Genomic DNA, 16682 nt, shown 5'->3' with positions numbered 1-16682 from the left:
GTAACTGAGTTTAACACAATTATGTTTTTTGGACTGACTGCATTTTATTAAACATGACGTCAAAATATCAGTTGTGTTGTGTCCCTGGGGAGAAACTGTTAGAGAGGGGATTAAACGTTCACACCAAACCATTTTCTCTGTGTGCTCTTATTTTTTAAAATTCTTTGAACCTTTTGCTCTTTGACTACTCTTCTGATGGCTCTGTCATTCCCTCAGGACTTGGCTGACACGACTAGTACACGAGCTTTACATTGAAGGCCCAGAGCACCAAGATTCATGTTTTTACAAACAGAAAAAAGTTAAAATAATAGCGAAAAAAATGAGCCACGCCTTCTTGCTGTTCTGTTTACAGTGAAGGCAGGTTTAGAAAGTCGGTTCCAAGCTTTTGAAATGTGGATAAACTTAGTGAAAGTCAGAAAAACATCAAAATAAGAGAGAAATGTACAGTATCTCCAAAAGTGGCACATATACAAGCCCTCTGTCTGTCTGCCCTCACTTACCATCACCTTCTCTGTCTGGGTAATGAAAGCCAGATGTATGTGCATGAGGCCTTCGTTCACCCTCCTCCCACGCTCTAACTGTGCCTCTGTTTCTCTCTCTGGGGTTTCCTCTGCAGGCTCTATGCCTCTCTGTCCCACCACCAACTAAGCAGGAAATACTCTCGGTTCTTGGCCAGAAGGGAGGGTTCTGTTTCTAACTACTACCAGATGGAGGAATGAAGGAATGGAGAAAAAGCTATAAACGGACTGTAGCATAGCACAAAAAAGCTGAAATCGACTGGTTTCTGACTCAGTGTTAAATATTTTCAAATGTGGCTGCAAGTTTTTCTTTTGCTGCTGTGTTGACATGTTTTCTCCTCTCCCCTTCAGTTAACTGAAACAGCTAAATCCTAAAGTCATAAAACAGCCCAGCCCATAGAAATCCCCCTTTGGTCACACGCACACACACACACACACACACACACACACACACATACACACACACACACACACACACACACACACACACACACACACAAATATCAGTTCAATTCAATTTTATTTATATAGCAGCCACCTAAAGGCACTTTGTTTGGTATGGCAAAGAACATAAAATAATAACCACACCTTTTTTACTTTATTCCTGTCTTGATCACAAAATTGCTTTGAAGAGAGCAGCTGACCTTTGTTTGGTTACTCATAGGCACCAAAGATATTTGGCTAAGTTTGGGAAAAGAACACGGTTTGATTTAATGTTACCAGAAAGCTCAGTTTTCCAGGGCAGCTGGGACTGATTGTCTGAGCAATCACCCCGTTTGAGTAGCCTGCTGGGACTGGAGACATGAGTGTGCTCAGTGCTTTGGTGTTGTAAACATTGTGAATAAATGGACACTCACCCTGCAAAGCTGCCTGTGTGTGTGCTGAGTCATTGTCACAATAGAAGCATTTATTATTTCATTTTTATGGTGATTGATTTCAAACAATCTGCTATTTTTAAATCCCTTGTCCAACTTATTGCATCCTTAATTTTGTAAAGTTGACATTACACACTTGAAAGAGAATATTAAGCCTTAGATATCAGAGACATCAGAGTCACACAGTGGTTGAAGATGGCAACAAAACTTAATGTTAAAAATTATTGTAAATGTGTAAAATGATAAACAGGCAATAAAGACAGAGTCACTGGTCTACTATCAGTCTGCCATCTCTCTGTGACTGAACTGGGGTCAAGTTATTTGCCAAATACATTTAAATACGATTGGCAATGACTTTATTTAAATGCTGCAGTCGTTCTACTAGCCTGTGCTCATCTACATACCTATAAATGAATGACTTACTTTCATACGACATACTAAACAATGCAAATATATTAAATAAAACAAATTAATATTAATGTACTTAAGCTCTGCTCATACGTGCTTTTGATTTACACATAGCACCATTTTGGGTGAGTAAAAGTAGGCACATTCAGACAGCAAGCTCACCAAAACCTTTGAAACTTGGTTTCTAGTGAAACCTTGTTGGTATGTTGTGCCTTAAGAGGAGTAGTGTTGTGAAATGACATCACACTACAGACACACAGTCTGTAGTGTTGTGATTTATACAACCAAGTCCCAAACAAAAGTCTTGGTCTAACATTAGGCCCCTTATCGTTTTCATTTGTGTCAGGGTAGTTCAAATGAAGATATACATGGTTTGGAATATGATATACATGTGCATGCGTGACAGTGTTTCAGGACTTATCTGAACAAAGACAAGGACTTTTTTAGCGTGAGTCATCTATTTAAGACTTCTACTATCATGGAAAATGTCATTTCTACATCTTACTTTTGAAACAGAGATTGGAGATGCATAGAGTGATAGCCATTTCCTTCATTGCTTGTTGAGACTAAAACCCATTCATGTCCAAAATCAGTTCATTAGCATTTCCATGTAATATGTCATCACTGTACATAAACTCAAGGACTGCATCTCATGTTACTTCACTTTGGCATTCGTTTCACTTCATACAGTGGTCATTACTTTCAGTGAACCAGTACGGAAGCGCAAGATCTTCTTTTTAAGTGCATGTGAGGCCTTTATCTTGACAAAAGCCTTAGGCTGCAGAGGTGCTCCAGATGGAGCAAGTGTTGATGGGAGGGAAAGTCTTGGGGGTAATTGCTGTGGCCAAACCAGACCACCACTTTCATCTGAATCACTGGACAATGAGCTGGAATCTGGAGAGTCAGCCTCACTCATGCTCGACTCAGACTCTACCTGACCTGCGTGAGAATAATCATCGGTGGCCTGACACAGTTGCGTTTGGTCCCTTTCCAACTGAAACTCCATGTGCTGATGATGGTGGAAATGGTGCGAGGTTGTGGGGTAAGCATATGATGCGTGTGTAGGACGGGGTTTACGTGTGCGCCTAAGACAGCAGTTTTGGTTGCTTTGCACAGGTATTGTCACAGGTGGCTGATCAGCTTCATCTTGGCTGAGCTCCAAAGTGGACAGCGAGCGCCTGTAGCTACCGCTACTTTGTTGCTGCTTTTTGCTTCTGGGTTGATTACCGCGGCTTCCCCTTCCAGCATTCCCACTTCCACTACCATCCTTCTCGACTGTATTAAACTTGCGCTCTGGAAACCTTTGTAAGCTATTCTCTGACTGAGACCTGCACGCCTTCTTCCCTGGCTTTCTGCTGGCACCACCTCTGTCTTCATTTGATCGACATTTCTTTGGGCCTCCTCTGTACCTTGGGGGTTGGATATGAAAAGCCGTGGGTTGCTGCTCCTGATGATAGAGTCTTTCTGGAGAATATGCACATCGGTTGGATTTGGACACCCCAGGACCTTTGTGGTGGTTGGTGTGGTGATGTGCATAAGCTCGGTTGGAGGTCCGACAAGGCTGACCCGGAATATACTCGGCACTGACCAGATGATCTTCGGGAGAAGATGGTTGAGTAGACTTTGCTGCTGCTGCTGCTGCTGAAGGCGACTGGTACTTGGGGAGACGTTGGGATAAGTCAGCCTCAGTAGTGCTGGAGTCTGGTTGGACATCTTTACCATGTGGATAGTCAAGCAGCGTCATGGAGGCTTGCCTGGGTTTGGTATAAAGCCCCTTTTGCTGAAGATGATATGGGAGTGGGGGATCTTCAGTAGGCCCTATCCTAAGGTATTGCTCCTGATCTAGGTTAAGGCCAGCCTCTGAAGCAATTCCTTCTGACCACTGGGAGGGTGCAATGATCTCTTGAGCCAACTCCTGTTTTGGTAAATGTTGTTCATCCTTTTGGCAGAAACTACTCTGCCTTACCACATTAACAACTCGGGCATCATGTGCCAGGCTCGTACGAGGCTTTGAGGGCCGTGTGGGTAGAGTTCGTCGTTGAATCACTCCAAATATGTAAGTCTCAACCTTTTGGGTTTGTTGATAATCATACAGACTGGGGTCAACTTCTTTCAATTTCCCTAAAGCACCGGTAACGATGGCATGTCTTGTCAGGGTGGACATGTATGTTTTTTTTGTCTCTTTCTCACCACTCCCCTCGGGGGCTGAGAGGGAACATGAGGTCACGGGGTAGCAATTCATTTCAGAAGATCCATTTTCCTTGGCTACACGGGCTTTCCCTAAGAAAAATAAAAAGCAGAGGCAATACATATGATCATTCTGATGTCAGTTCTCACTTTAATGAACATTTACCTGTAATTATGAATCTTGACCATTGCAGATAAAAATGAAAAACTATGGACCAGTGTGACACTTATAATTGATACACAAACAATACAGTAGTTTTCACTCAATAATCTATTAACCTCATTAGAGGAATAATATGCCTAGACTCTTCCATGTGCTTAAACTGCAAGGATTTAAAATAAAACGTCAGTGTGATAACCATTAAACATGTCTACACCAATGTTTTGTCTTTATTTTACAGCCATAAGCTAAATTTTCAGGTGTCAAGAAAGGCTAGGGTTAGACCTAGGATATGACACCTTTTATGTGCAGTAACTTGAAAAAGGCACCTTTCCACAAGAGTGGAATTATTAGAAAACCGATAAAACATCGGCTACTGTCTGTCGCTCTATGTTATAGATGTGAAACTGAACTGCTTATGAAAATATGATACAATTACAGTTCTAAGAAAAGTTGGCATGTATGTCAAATGTAAATTAAAAACAGAATCTTATAAATCTATAGTTTATTCATAATAGAAAATAGAAAAGAGGTCATTTTGAAGTTGATGGCAGCAACACTCGACAAATGGGACAGGGCCGTGTTCTCCTTTTAACAACAGTCCACCAGTTTCTAGGAATAAATTTCTTCATCACTATGGGGTTAAACTTATCTGAAAGGGCTCACAAATGTGTATGACATGATCCACAAACACAAGCTAAGATTTACAAATGCAATGATTTGTGAGTCATTTTGAATACTTGCAAACTTGTGCTTCAGTCCGATGACAAATACAAAACAATTTGAATGTATGTAAATCGATTTTACAAATCCATAAATAAAAACCTGAACAACTAGAGCTGTTCAACTTCACAAGCCTGGTCATTTTTTTTTCAAAATGCTTGCTGTGGATAGCTCGTCCTTCCTCCATCATACACACCAACAAATATATTGATCAATTATAGATTAATGCAGAGGTTCCCAAAGTGTGGGGCGCGCCCCCTAGGCGGGGCACAGCGCCATTGCAGGCGGGGGCACAGTATGAAAAGAAAAAAACAAAACAAAGAAAGAATGTTTGGACACTGCTAGCGTAATGGACAGGTTTTTGACGGTGCTCCCACACAAACGCAAAGCAGGAGATGAAGCATCGCCAAATTTGTTTACAAACAACTTCCTTCCAAGCCAAAGACTAGAAAATATGGTGAAGCATATCTTCCCTTTGGCTTCACCTGCACAAGTGCCGAGGTACAGTAGGTCTCTGCCACAGAATTAGTTTTTCCTGCGTCGGGAGCAGCGCTGGGCTCTCAAACTCACGGACAAACAGTACCCCACATTTTTAGTTCACAAACACTTTTTGCAATGACTAAGTACACCTGACATTTTGGAGATGTTAGCTCTGTATACAGTAAAGTTACAGTGGGATACAAATAACATCAGGCTGATCCTGCCATAATTTGTTCCCCCGGTTCAAATCACAGACAAACAGGATCCCACAGCTGTTTATGTTTTTGAAACCATTTTGCACAGAGAGGCATTTTTGAAAAATGTATTAATAGAAATGTTGAATATTATTACACAGGAAAAAACAACTACACGTAAAATAATCACACCGTGACGCCTCTGCTTTTGTAAATGGAGGGACAGTAACTGCGTGTGTGTATGTAAGCCTGTAAAACCTGCAGATAGTCAGATTAACAATAACAGTATTTTGGCTCTATCTGCCATTGTAGAAATTCATCTCATGTAAACAATAAGATTGCTCTTGTAAAACAAAGGGGGGCTTAACCAAAAAAGTTTGGGAATCACTGGTAAATGTATGTAATTGTGCCCCTGCATAGGAGAACACAGCATGACTGCACATCCCTGTGGCTTATCTTTGTCAAGTAAATGAAGTGAATGCATGCTAGCTTTCTGTAAGCACTATGAATATACAGTGGCTTGCAAAAGTATTCGGCCCCCTTGAACTTTCCCACATTTTGTCACATTACAGCCACAAACATGAATCAATGTTATTGGAATTCCACGTGAAAGACCAACACAAAGTGGTGCACACGTGAGAAGTGGAACAAAAATCAGACATGATTCCAAACATTTTTTACAAATAAATAACTGCAAAGTGGGGTGTGCGTAATTATTCAGCCCCCTTTGGTCTGAGTGCAGTCAGTTGCACATAGACGTTGCCTGGTGAGTGCTAATAACTAAATAGAGTGCACCTGTGTGTAATCTAATGTCAGTACAAATACAGCTGCTCTGTGACGGCCTCAGAGGTTGTCTAAGAGAATATTGGGAGCAACAACACCATGAAGTCCAAAGAACACACCAGACAGGTCAGGGATAAAGTTATTGAGACATTTAAAGCAGGCTTAGGCTACAAAAAGATTTCCCAAGCCTTGAACATCCACGGAGCACTGTTCAAGCCATCATTCAGAAATGGAAGGAGTATGGCACAACTGTAAACCTACCAAGACAAGGCCGTCCACCTAAACTCACAGGCCGAACAAGGAGAGCGCTGATCATAAATGCAGCCAAGAGGCCCATGGTGACTGGACGAGCTGCAGAGATCTACAGCTCAGGTGGGGGAATCTGTCCACAGGACAACTATTAGTGGTGCACTGCACAAAGTTGGCCTTTATGGAAGAGTGGCAAGAAGAAAGCCATTGTTAACAGAAAACCATAACAAGTCCTGTTATGGTTTGCCACAAGCCATGTGGGGGACACAGCAAACATGTGGAGGAAGCTGCTCTGGTCAGATGAGACCAACATGGAACTTTTTGGCCAAAATGCAAAACGCTGTGTGTGGAAAACTAACACTGCACATCACTCTGAACACACCATCCCCACTGTCAAATATGGTGGTGGCAGCATCATGCTCTGGGGGGGCTTCTCTTCAGCAGGGACAGGGAAGCTGGTCAGAGTTGATGGGAAGATGGATGGAGCCAAATACAGGGCAGTCTTGGAAGAAAACCTGTTGGAGTCTGCAAAAGACTTGAGACTGGGGCGGAGGTTCAGCTTCCAGCAGGACAACAACCCTAAACATAAAGCCAGGGCAACAATGGGATGGTTTAAAACAAAACACATCCATGTGTTAGACTGGCCCAGTCAAAGTCCAGATCTAAATCCAATCCAGAATCTGTGGCAAGATCTGAAAACTGCTGTTCACAAACGCTGTCCATCTAATCTGACTGAGCTGGAGCTGTTTTGCAAAGAAGAATGGGCAAAGATTTCAGTCTGTAGATGTGCAAAGCTGGTAGAGACAGACCCTAAAAGACTGGCAGCTGGAACTGCAGCAAAAGGTGGTTCTACAAAGTATCGACTCAGGGGCTGAATAATTACACACACCCCACTTTGCAGTTATTTATTTGTAAAAAATGTTTGGAATCATGTATGATTTTCGTTCCACTTCTCACGTGTGCACCACTTTGTGTTGGTCTTAACATTGATTCATGTTTGTGGCTGTAATGTGACAAAATGTGGGAAAGTTCAAGGGGGCCGAATACCCTTGCAAGCAACTGTAGGTATGATCCAGCTAACTGTAGCTGAACTTTACTACTGTTTAGACTTAATCAGTTTTGCTTATTCCACTGCACTGTACTGAAACAACAAGCAAAAAACCCCAAACACAATGAATGTGGCATATGTAATTCTAAAATTTGTCAATTTTTGTTTACTACAAATCTTTCTCCTACACAGCAAAATCTCCAGTACTGATTTTCAAACACTGGAATATTTCTAACATTTTGAGTTATGTTCCAGTGTTAGAAAATTAACACTGCTCAGTGTTAGTCATTGTTAATCTTCAAAACTGACTAGGTTACTTTTAAAAATATAACACTATCAAAAGTGTTCATTTAACACTCAGAGGAGTGGACTCATATAGACACTCTCTAGTGTCACTTTAAGAATAACAAAAATCACACAGCAAAATCTCCAGTTTTAAAGACTAAAATGGAGTGAAATCACCTGTTTAAAGCTGAGGTGTGTCAAATGATCATTTACCATATCGTCCATTTCTTCTGACAGTGGCACCCAAGATGGCTGAAATAATTTGGGTTGTATTATGCATCAGTTCAAAGCACTAATTAGTGTTTACTGGCTAATACAGTGCAGTGGGAAGCAAAGGATGTTACAAGGTGGCAGCCAGGGAAACACTCTGAAGGTCAACATGAATATGAAAATGCGCTCTTCCTGTGTGTTTTACTAGTTTTACTAGTAATTAAGACACATTTTAAGAGTTGTACTACATGTTTAAATTGGGAAATAAAGTCATTTTTATACATATGTGTATACATTTTCCTTATGAATTAAATTTTACTTTTTCAGGGTTTTACTCAGTCATATCTCCTCCACTGACGAAATCAGGTAGTTTTTTCTGAAAAATATTATTTCCTGACCCTGCCATTTGTCCAAAACGCCTGCAAACCTGTTGATGTCAATTTGTTTTGTGATACGGTGACCCCGTTCAGTCCTTCTGAACTGAGTCGTTAATGGGTCTGTGTGTGTGTGTGTGTGTGTGTGTGTGTGTGTGTGTTGTTTTTTGTTCATTTAGCAAGACTATATCTGTATAAAAGGCCCCAAGTTCAAAGGATAATTCTATTTGAGTTCTTATACAGGTGTTTGTAAGTTTATATACTGTTCATTTAATGTTTAACCTTCTGTTAGTTTGAGCCAGCCCACCGTCAGGTGATGTCATCCAGTTAGTAAGGTGGCCAGTTTAGTGTCGGACGAGAGGTGGATTTGTCGATGGGATGTGATGTGTGCGTGAATAATAACAAACCACACACGCACACCCGTGTTTAGAGCCACAGGAACTGAGTCGTGAGAATAAAGTGCCTCAAACCAAACCTCAAGCTGTTTCTTCTGTACTCTGGGACAATTTGGCCTTCAGTGGTGTTCTGGCCGACACACCAGGGTGACCATAGTGCTAAAGAAGGAATCAGTGCCATAATGCTGTGTATTTCTGATACCTCCACTACAATATCTGTTTTTGGCTTAGTTGAAGAGGATGGTGTGAGATTATAGCATATTCTTAGATTGCTATTGATATTACTGATTATGCTTTTGCACACTAGTAATTCTCTTCGCATCTATTTTCCAGTCATGGTTGTGAGTCTACTAGTCTCATACATATAACAAACGAAGACCTGTAAAATCATTCTGTCTTTGTTAAAAGTAAACTGTGGTACTTACACAGATTAGGCCTAATGACCAGCTGCCAATTATGTTGTGTTGGTCCCCGTGTTGCTGCCAAAACAGCAAACATCTGTGATGCACTGTGATTCTGACACCTTTCTATCAGAACCAGCATGAACTTTTTTCTGCAATGTGAGCTACTCTATGTTGTGTGTTGGATCAAAGCACACGGCCCAGCCACTGTTCCCCACATGCATCAATGAGCCTTGGCTGTCGCTGTCACTGGATCACCACTATTACTGTTACTGAGGTGTCAGTACTGGTAAACAGTCCCACAAGAGCTGCAGTTTTGGAAATGCTCATTGGAAAAAACTGACCTTTAAGTGTTTGAAGGGCGGAGCCCAAAGGAAGCGGGGTATTAATGTGATTGGTCACTTGATGGACCAGTGTACCTCAGTTTGTGGCAGCAATATTGAGCTCTGTTAGAAACTATATTTCTTTACATTTTGGAAAATGAAGTTAGCCAAATTAACTGTCAACACGTATTGTTTTCTGTGTAGCAGTGGAAATGCTGACAGCTGTTACTGGATTACTTTAATGGTAAACTAGAGGTTTTTCTTCGTTTGGGCACTGCTGTCCGAAAAGTCTAAATTCAGTTGATTGGTGCGTGCAGGATTCAGCTTCAAGAGCAGGGAGTTACTGCAGGAGTGTGCATCTGTTGCAGTGTTCACAAAGCAGACACTGTCGCATGCAACATGGCTTGTTTGCACACGTAGCTGTTGAGCTCTACACTTGTTGAATTAGCACACTGTGCTGTTGATTTCTTTCCCGTGTGGAACTTTTGACATTAATAGAATTTCATGCTCCCATGACAGATCTAAATTACTCACAAATGCATGCTTTTGTGAGTAATCCACACACAAATACAAAGTAATTCAAACACATGGAAAAATGTAGCCTTAATTCCATAATGCCCCAATTTGAATTTGACCTGTGACCCTTTGCTGCATGTCTTTCCCCCTCCCTCCCTTTTCTGTCTATTCTTCACTCCTAAACTGTTAATAAATGAAAATAAATAAATATGATTTTAAAACTTACACAAATTATTGTATTTTTCAATCTTAGTTTCCAGTTCTGGATCATATAATAGAGATTTGTGAGCCTTTCAATGTAATAATGTATACTTTATTGATCCCCTTTATTGGGGAAATTCCTCTCTGCATTTAACCCATTCACTCAGTGAAGCAGTGGGCAGCTATTGGGCACCCGGGGAGCAGTGTGTAGGGACTGTTCCGTGGATTCGAACCATGGAGCCACCACTCTACCTACTGAGCTATCCCTGCCTTGAATTTTACCTGAAATGAGCTGGCTGGCATCCAGATCAGTGGAATCTGATGATTTGACTTCACAGTCCACCTTCAGCTCTGCCACCTGCTCTTCTAAAGATGTGCTTAAACCCCAGGGAGTAAACTGCAGACTGCTCTGTAATACACACAGAAAGAAATTCAAATTCTCAAAAAAAAATCATCAAAGACTGAACATTCATTCCAAAGCTGTGTGCTTCTATTTGTGTTCACATTTTATGTCACATTTTCTTCCCATACAGAAGCTACTCATCGCTGTGGTGTATATTAAATGTAACAGTGGCTTTGGCATTCATGGCTTTGGGCTGCCACAGCAGCTCTACATGTTTACTTTGCTAGTTTTACGCTGAACACCCTTCTTGATGCAACCCCCAAGCAACGTCCCCTCTAATGTTTCATGTGTGTGAGCGAACACACAAACTCCCTGAGCGTCCCTGGACCACTGTGAGCAACAGCAGACGTGTGCACTGTGGTCACGCCAGCATCCAATCCATCCAAGTTACATCGTTTATTAAAATAATCAAATTACAGCATTTATGTTAGACTACTTTTAATTACCTGCTTTAGCCCACTTACAATGAAAATTTAAATAAATCTAGTTCATGACCTGTGCAGCATGTTACCACCATTGGAAGGAAAAATAACCTGAACTCCAAGTTTGAAAACACAACTTCTTCTTTTTTATTTTTTTATAAAGCTCTGACTTGTATTATGAGTCTGTGGTCTGGGAGAGAGTCTGTAACTCTGTCTGCAAATACAGTAAATAATGACCAATGTTGGGCAATTAATTATATAGTTACTTCTTCAAAAAAGTAACTGAGTTAAGCAAACAAAGTTTTGCAGCTTTTACCTAAAAATGCAGCCAAGGCGTTCTTTAAATAAACATTTCAAACTATTTACAGAACAATCAGCTGTTCTGCATCAAATCTGATGCCACACAAATTATTTGTGCCGCTCCAAAAAATAATTTCTGTCCACTATGAGATGAAGGAGAACAACAGCCTGATACCTGCAGGCCTGACAGCAGCAGATGTATCACTGCTGTAACACCTGTAACATTCAGCAGGCGCCTCATTGTTCTGACACACAACACAACTATTGACTACACTACACACTAACTACACACTAACTACACACTAACTACACAAGATTTGTGCTAAACGTCTCAAATCTCTCAAAACACGCCGTCACTCCTAAAACTTTCCCCCTTCTTAAACAACTAAATGCCATGTTGCCATATCATTTTTCCACCAATAGGAAAGGCTGGGGGAGGGGGGCTGTTTTGCTCACAGGCTTTCGAGCGTTTTCCTTATAAAACGCCGTTTTTACCGTTTCTTCCCGCAGTAAATATAAACAACGACAGTATTCAGGAAGAAAAACAAACATTGCAGATATTTTATCATAACTCTGGTTTTACGTGGCCGATCAACACAATTTAAAAACTGGTATAAAGTCCACACTTTGTCCGTCAGTTGTTCCGTCTGTCCTGCTCACATCTCCAATGGTTGGACACGTTGTAATTAACGTGGCTTCACTCCACATCAGCCGCTTTGCTAAAACACCAGCACATAAGGACGCTGTCATAGCCTGTCAGCCACGTTGATTAGCTGCATATATACGAATGTGAATCGCATCATTGGCTGGACTGTGGGATAAGGTGGCATCGTTCTGATCCCATACGGGAGCAGCCAGTCACTGACTCACATGCAGAACAGAATTGTTAAAGTTTTCATTTTCATTTCAATTCAGGTTAGTTTTTTTTTGTGTGCAGCGAGCGTGCCAGCAGTGCACAGCTTAGAGGGAACATTGCCCCCAAGGGACCCTATAATCATTAATAATATAAGTAAATGTAATAATTTAATAATTCGTTGAAGTTGACATCATACATACTTTTAAATGAAGTCATAGGAATCTCTTGGAATCTCATACAACTACTCCCTAACTGCACAACTGTGTGAACAGATGCAAAAATACTTTCTAGTCGTTCCCGGGATGAGAGTAGGTAGAAACAGACAGAGCAGTGACCTAGACATTAACAGACAGCTACACCCACAAACACTTACTATCACAATTAAACTACGTCATGTACAATAACAGGTACCTTATAGCTTAGCAAGTGAACATGCAGTTCACTTGTTAAGCTATAAGAAACATGGTTTATTCACAGGGAGTAAACATTTAGCCAGTATGCCACTGTAGGCCGCAAAATGCAATTTTTGAATTCTAAAGTTTATAGTTAATTTAGCTTTCACTATAAATAGAGGCCCTAATAATAATAATGCTGGCAGTAAACGGAGTCTTTCCTATTTTTGCAGTGCATTTATACAGATTTGAATGTGTCCCCCTACCTTAAGAAAACTGTCCTTCCCATATTGTTCTGGTGGTTTATTGAGGGAGGAACACAATCAGACCTTGTATTCAGTTATGATTAACATAGTTGTTAGATAATGCAGAGTGCATTTATGAAGCGCCTTGAGGCGACTTTTGTTGTGATTTGGCGCTATATAAATAAAATTGAATTGAATTGAATTGCATTCACACAGACACACTACACATTATGCATTCACATTGCCTAATACTCTCTCATTAATCTCTTTACACGCTGGAGGCCACTGTGAAGGTTGTTCTGTTTCCCCACCTGCTGTCAGCTGTCAGCAACTCCTCACTAATAAACACAGATACCCTCTCTTCATGCATACGCATCATTTTTTTTTCAGTCTAGTTGTCTTTGTTCCCACATTGCAGACATAAGGCCTTTTTGTCCCTTTTTTCCAGTACTGCCACAAACATAAACAAATACAAGGGAGCAAGGGGTGAATGACTAATTTCAGTATTAACCTCTATAAGTCCCAACCAGTCCAAATTATATATGAAACCAATATGAAGCCATAGTGCCACTGCATTAGGTGTCATGGTTTAGGAATTAACCGATGAGCTACATAAAAAACACAAAGAAAAACCAAGAGGCAAATGTTCCAAGTCACAATATCTTCTCTTGGGGTTAGGGCAGAGTGTTGTGTGCAACCTTAAGAGTAGTTTGGACATTTTCTAAATTCTGTAGATAGAGAGAAAGTCACAAGATGGAACTATTTGTTTCTTTACAATCAAGCCCTGTATTCCCAGTGCTCCTAGTGTTGTGCAAAGTCATATAAAAAGAATTATATGGCATAGTTGTAACATTTAAACTATTTATCCCGAGTCGGACAAACTCCACCATTCACCATGTAGCACGTCTTACACTGTTCACTGTCACAGTCAGCAGCTCATCTGCTGCATCCTTTTACAGGAGGACATTTGTCTCACTCATGTTTTAAGCGCACACTAGATTTATTGATAGAAATGGCAGCTACTTGTCTTTCAGATGTTACCTCGTTTCAGTAAGAGTTTCAGATTTGCACAGAATGAATGTGGCTCTTTATAATGTGAAAAACAGTGTCTTATACTTCAAACTACAAACTGTTGTTGACATGGTTACATTTTTTAAATTGCATCTTTATTTCTGGAAGTGAAAACCAAGACAAAGTGCAGCATCCTTGGAGATAATAATAGTGTATTAAATTCCAAAACTGTAAATGATTATCCTATGCTACATTGTGCTGCAATATATAGCATAATGTATAATTTACAATGATATAAATATATAAGTTGGTATTTGAATGAGAATCCGAACTGCATCCTGAGACCACAGAGCAACTTCTTATCTGCTGTTGATTCGTGGAATTCATTTTAAAGAGTCAAAGATGGTTTGGTGTAATGCCAAAATAATGACCTCAGTCTTCATGTGAGAAATGATTCAAACTCAACAGACAGATCTCTGGATAAGCCACTGTGTTCAGCATAAAATGGATAATGTAACGAAGCTCCCCCAAACTGACCAAAAATGGTAATGTATGCCTGGCTCTCCACGTTTTCATGCACTAACCCCGCACAAAGAGCAGCCACCGACATTTTTCGCGTTCTAGGTCGTTATAGTTACCATCGTAATGTAAAAGCAAGAAGCTATTTCAAAGCCAATCAATCCCTACAAGTCAGCGCAAGTAAATGCTAAGAAACGAGGCACGGGTATTAGCACTACACACCGCTACCCCCCCCCCGCTAAGCAGCTACTTTTCATTAATCCCCCCCCACTCTCTCTCACACACACACACACACACACACACACACACCCTTATGTATGGGATCAGCTGTCTTCGTATGCGAACTTTTGGAAAACGGATCAACTGAAATTTAAAGTAGCTGGCTTTCACATCGGCTATACTAACTTTAATATTAATTTGGCTAATAAGCTAGGACAAATAGAACTTACATGGTGGAGATTGAGACCACAGCTTTCCTTCCCTTTTGGTGCGTCCATAGCACAAAGTTCCGAGCATAGAGCTCCCCAATCCGGGCCCCCGGTTGACGAAGGGTCCTTGATCCCAAGAGCGCGCAACACCCTGCTTTCCTGTCTCTGTTTGAGAAGCCCAAGCTCGCATAACCCGGCCAGGCTGGCTTGCAATCGCTCTTTATTCCGACTGCGCCCCGTTTTCATGTATTGCGAGAACGTTTCAAAAGAGTCTTGAAGGTCTTGGAAAGACATCACAGAATACCGTTTTCCTAAAAATTCAAGCTGAATGAATTCCCTAAAAGTCTGGCTGTCTCTTCAAATTCTTCGAATACCTGTTGTGGAACGGTATCCGTTGTGTGTTTGTCCTGATGAACTCACTGCTTTAGCTCTCGGTCCCATTCCCCTCCTCTAGCCTGCGCTCTGCCGGACAGTCTCACTTGGACAGCTGTTGGCGGAGCCTACAGGAATGCTGCTGGGAATCCTGCACAACCACAACTTAGTCTCATACTGCTCAGTGAATGCCTCATTCCAAATAAAAACGACACTCCAAGATAAAGAAAAGACATAAACACGTTATATTACTGCGATGTATTCCCGTGAGTATTCCAGTGTATTTTAGGAGGATGATGAGGTTGTATACGCCGCACTAGTTTTGCACACTCAAAACATCTGGAGGCAGGCCTTTGGTTTAAACTGTAAGCACTTTGTCTAGCTTAGTGAAGAGCCATCAGCTCAAATTCGCAGGACTTTGGACTGTGGGAAAAGGGCGAATATTTGGAGCAAATACACGCAGGCAGACGGAGAACACGCAAATGCCCCACAGATATCCACAGCAGACATGGAACCATAAAGTTTCTTGCTGTGACAGCGCTAGCTGCAGCGCCACACTGCGGTGTGACTTTGGATCGCCTTCTTAGTAATATTACTGTTTACTGTTAATACAGCTCGTATTCTGTCTGGCACTTATTATAGATTCATGCATACACAGATAATCAAACGAGTTTGTTCTTGTGTGTGTATTTCTGTGTCTCAATATCCAAAAGGCTGGGATATAAAATGCTGTGTAGTCCCAAATAAAGCAGGGCAACGTTTCACCCGTGTAATATCTCAGGAAAAGACTGAACTAAATTGAATAATACAACATATTACAACATTGACAAAATATAAGAAGTAGCTCTAAATGTATACGACTAGCTCAATTACAAATATTCAGAATATTACAGGTGAAATATATATGTAACTCTTGTAACTCTCAAGCTTATTTATGTATTTTTGTCTCATTTTTATATCTATTTATTAGCTTGCTTTGCACTGATGTAACCAGAGCCTTGTCGTCTCATCTCTCTGTATGCTGCACTGGATATAGCAGAGATGACAATAAAGTTTACTTTGTCTTGACTTGATATGATTGCCATTTCACTCTAACCTGTCAAACTTTATTCATTGTTATTTTCACTGTATTTTAATTGATGGCAGAAAGCCATGGCTTAATTCCTTTTATTTAATAATTGCTTTTTAACATGTATGAAGAAGCATATCAAAATGAGGCTCTCACTCTGAGACAGGCAATGGTTAATGAAACCTCATCATGTAGACCAATAAGTCAGACGGGTTTGGACACTGAAATACTTTGTAAAGTTTTAGCAAGAAGATTAGTATCACACATTTAGTTCATAATGATTAAAATGGCTTTGTACTAGAACGTCAAGGGTTTCACAACATAAGAAGGGTTCA

At 40.8% G+C, this 16682-nt stretch overlaps 1 protein-coding gene across 1 annotated transcript; it reads right to left on the bottom strand.

The window, feature by feature from the left end:
• Positions 1 to 1025: 1025 nt before the first annotated feature.
• On the bottom strand, positions 1026 to 15361 carry LOC102201414 (dapper homolog 1-like). Its single transcript, XM_005754322.2, has 3 exons — positions 14928 to 15361; positions 10613 to 10739; positions 1026 to 4081 (listed from the first exon to the last, which is right to left on the bottom strand). Exons 1-3 carry the CDS (start codon positions 15198 to 15200, stop codon positions 2484 to 2486), a joined length of 1998 nt encoding a protein of 665 aa, XP_005754379.1. The 5' UTR covers positions 15201 to 15361; the 3' UTR covers positions 1026 to 2483.
• Positions 15362 to 16682: the final 1321 nt, after the last annotated feature.

Source organism: Pundamilia nyererei, unplaced genomic scaffold (assembly GCF_000239375.1).
Source record: "Pundamilia nyererei isolate P.nyererei 1_Seehausen unplaced genomic scaffold, PunNye1.0 scaffold00542, whole genome shotgun sequence".
Lineage (NCBI taxonomy): Eukaryota > Metazoa > Chordata > Actinopteri > Cichliformes > Cichlidae > Pundamilia > Pundamilia nyererei.
The sequence above is the reverse complement of the archived record's forward strand: the minus strand, read 5'-3'. Positions and strand labels throughout refer to the sequence as shown.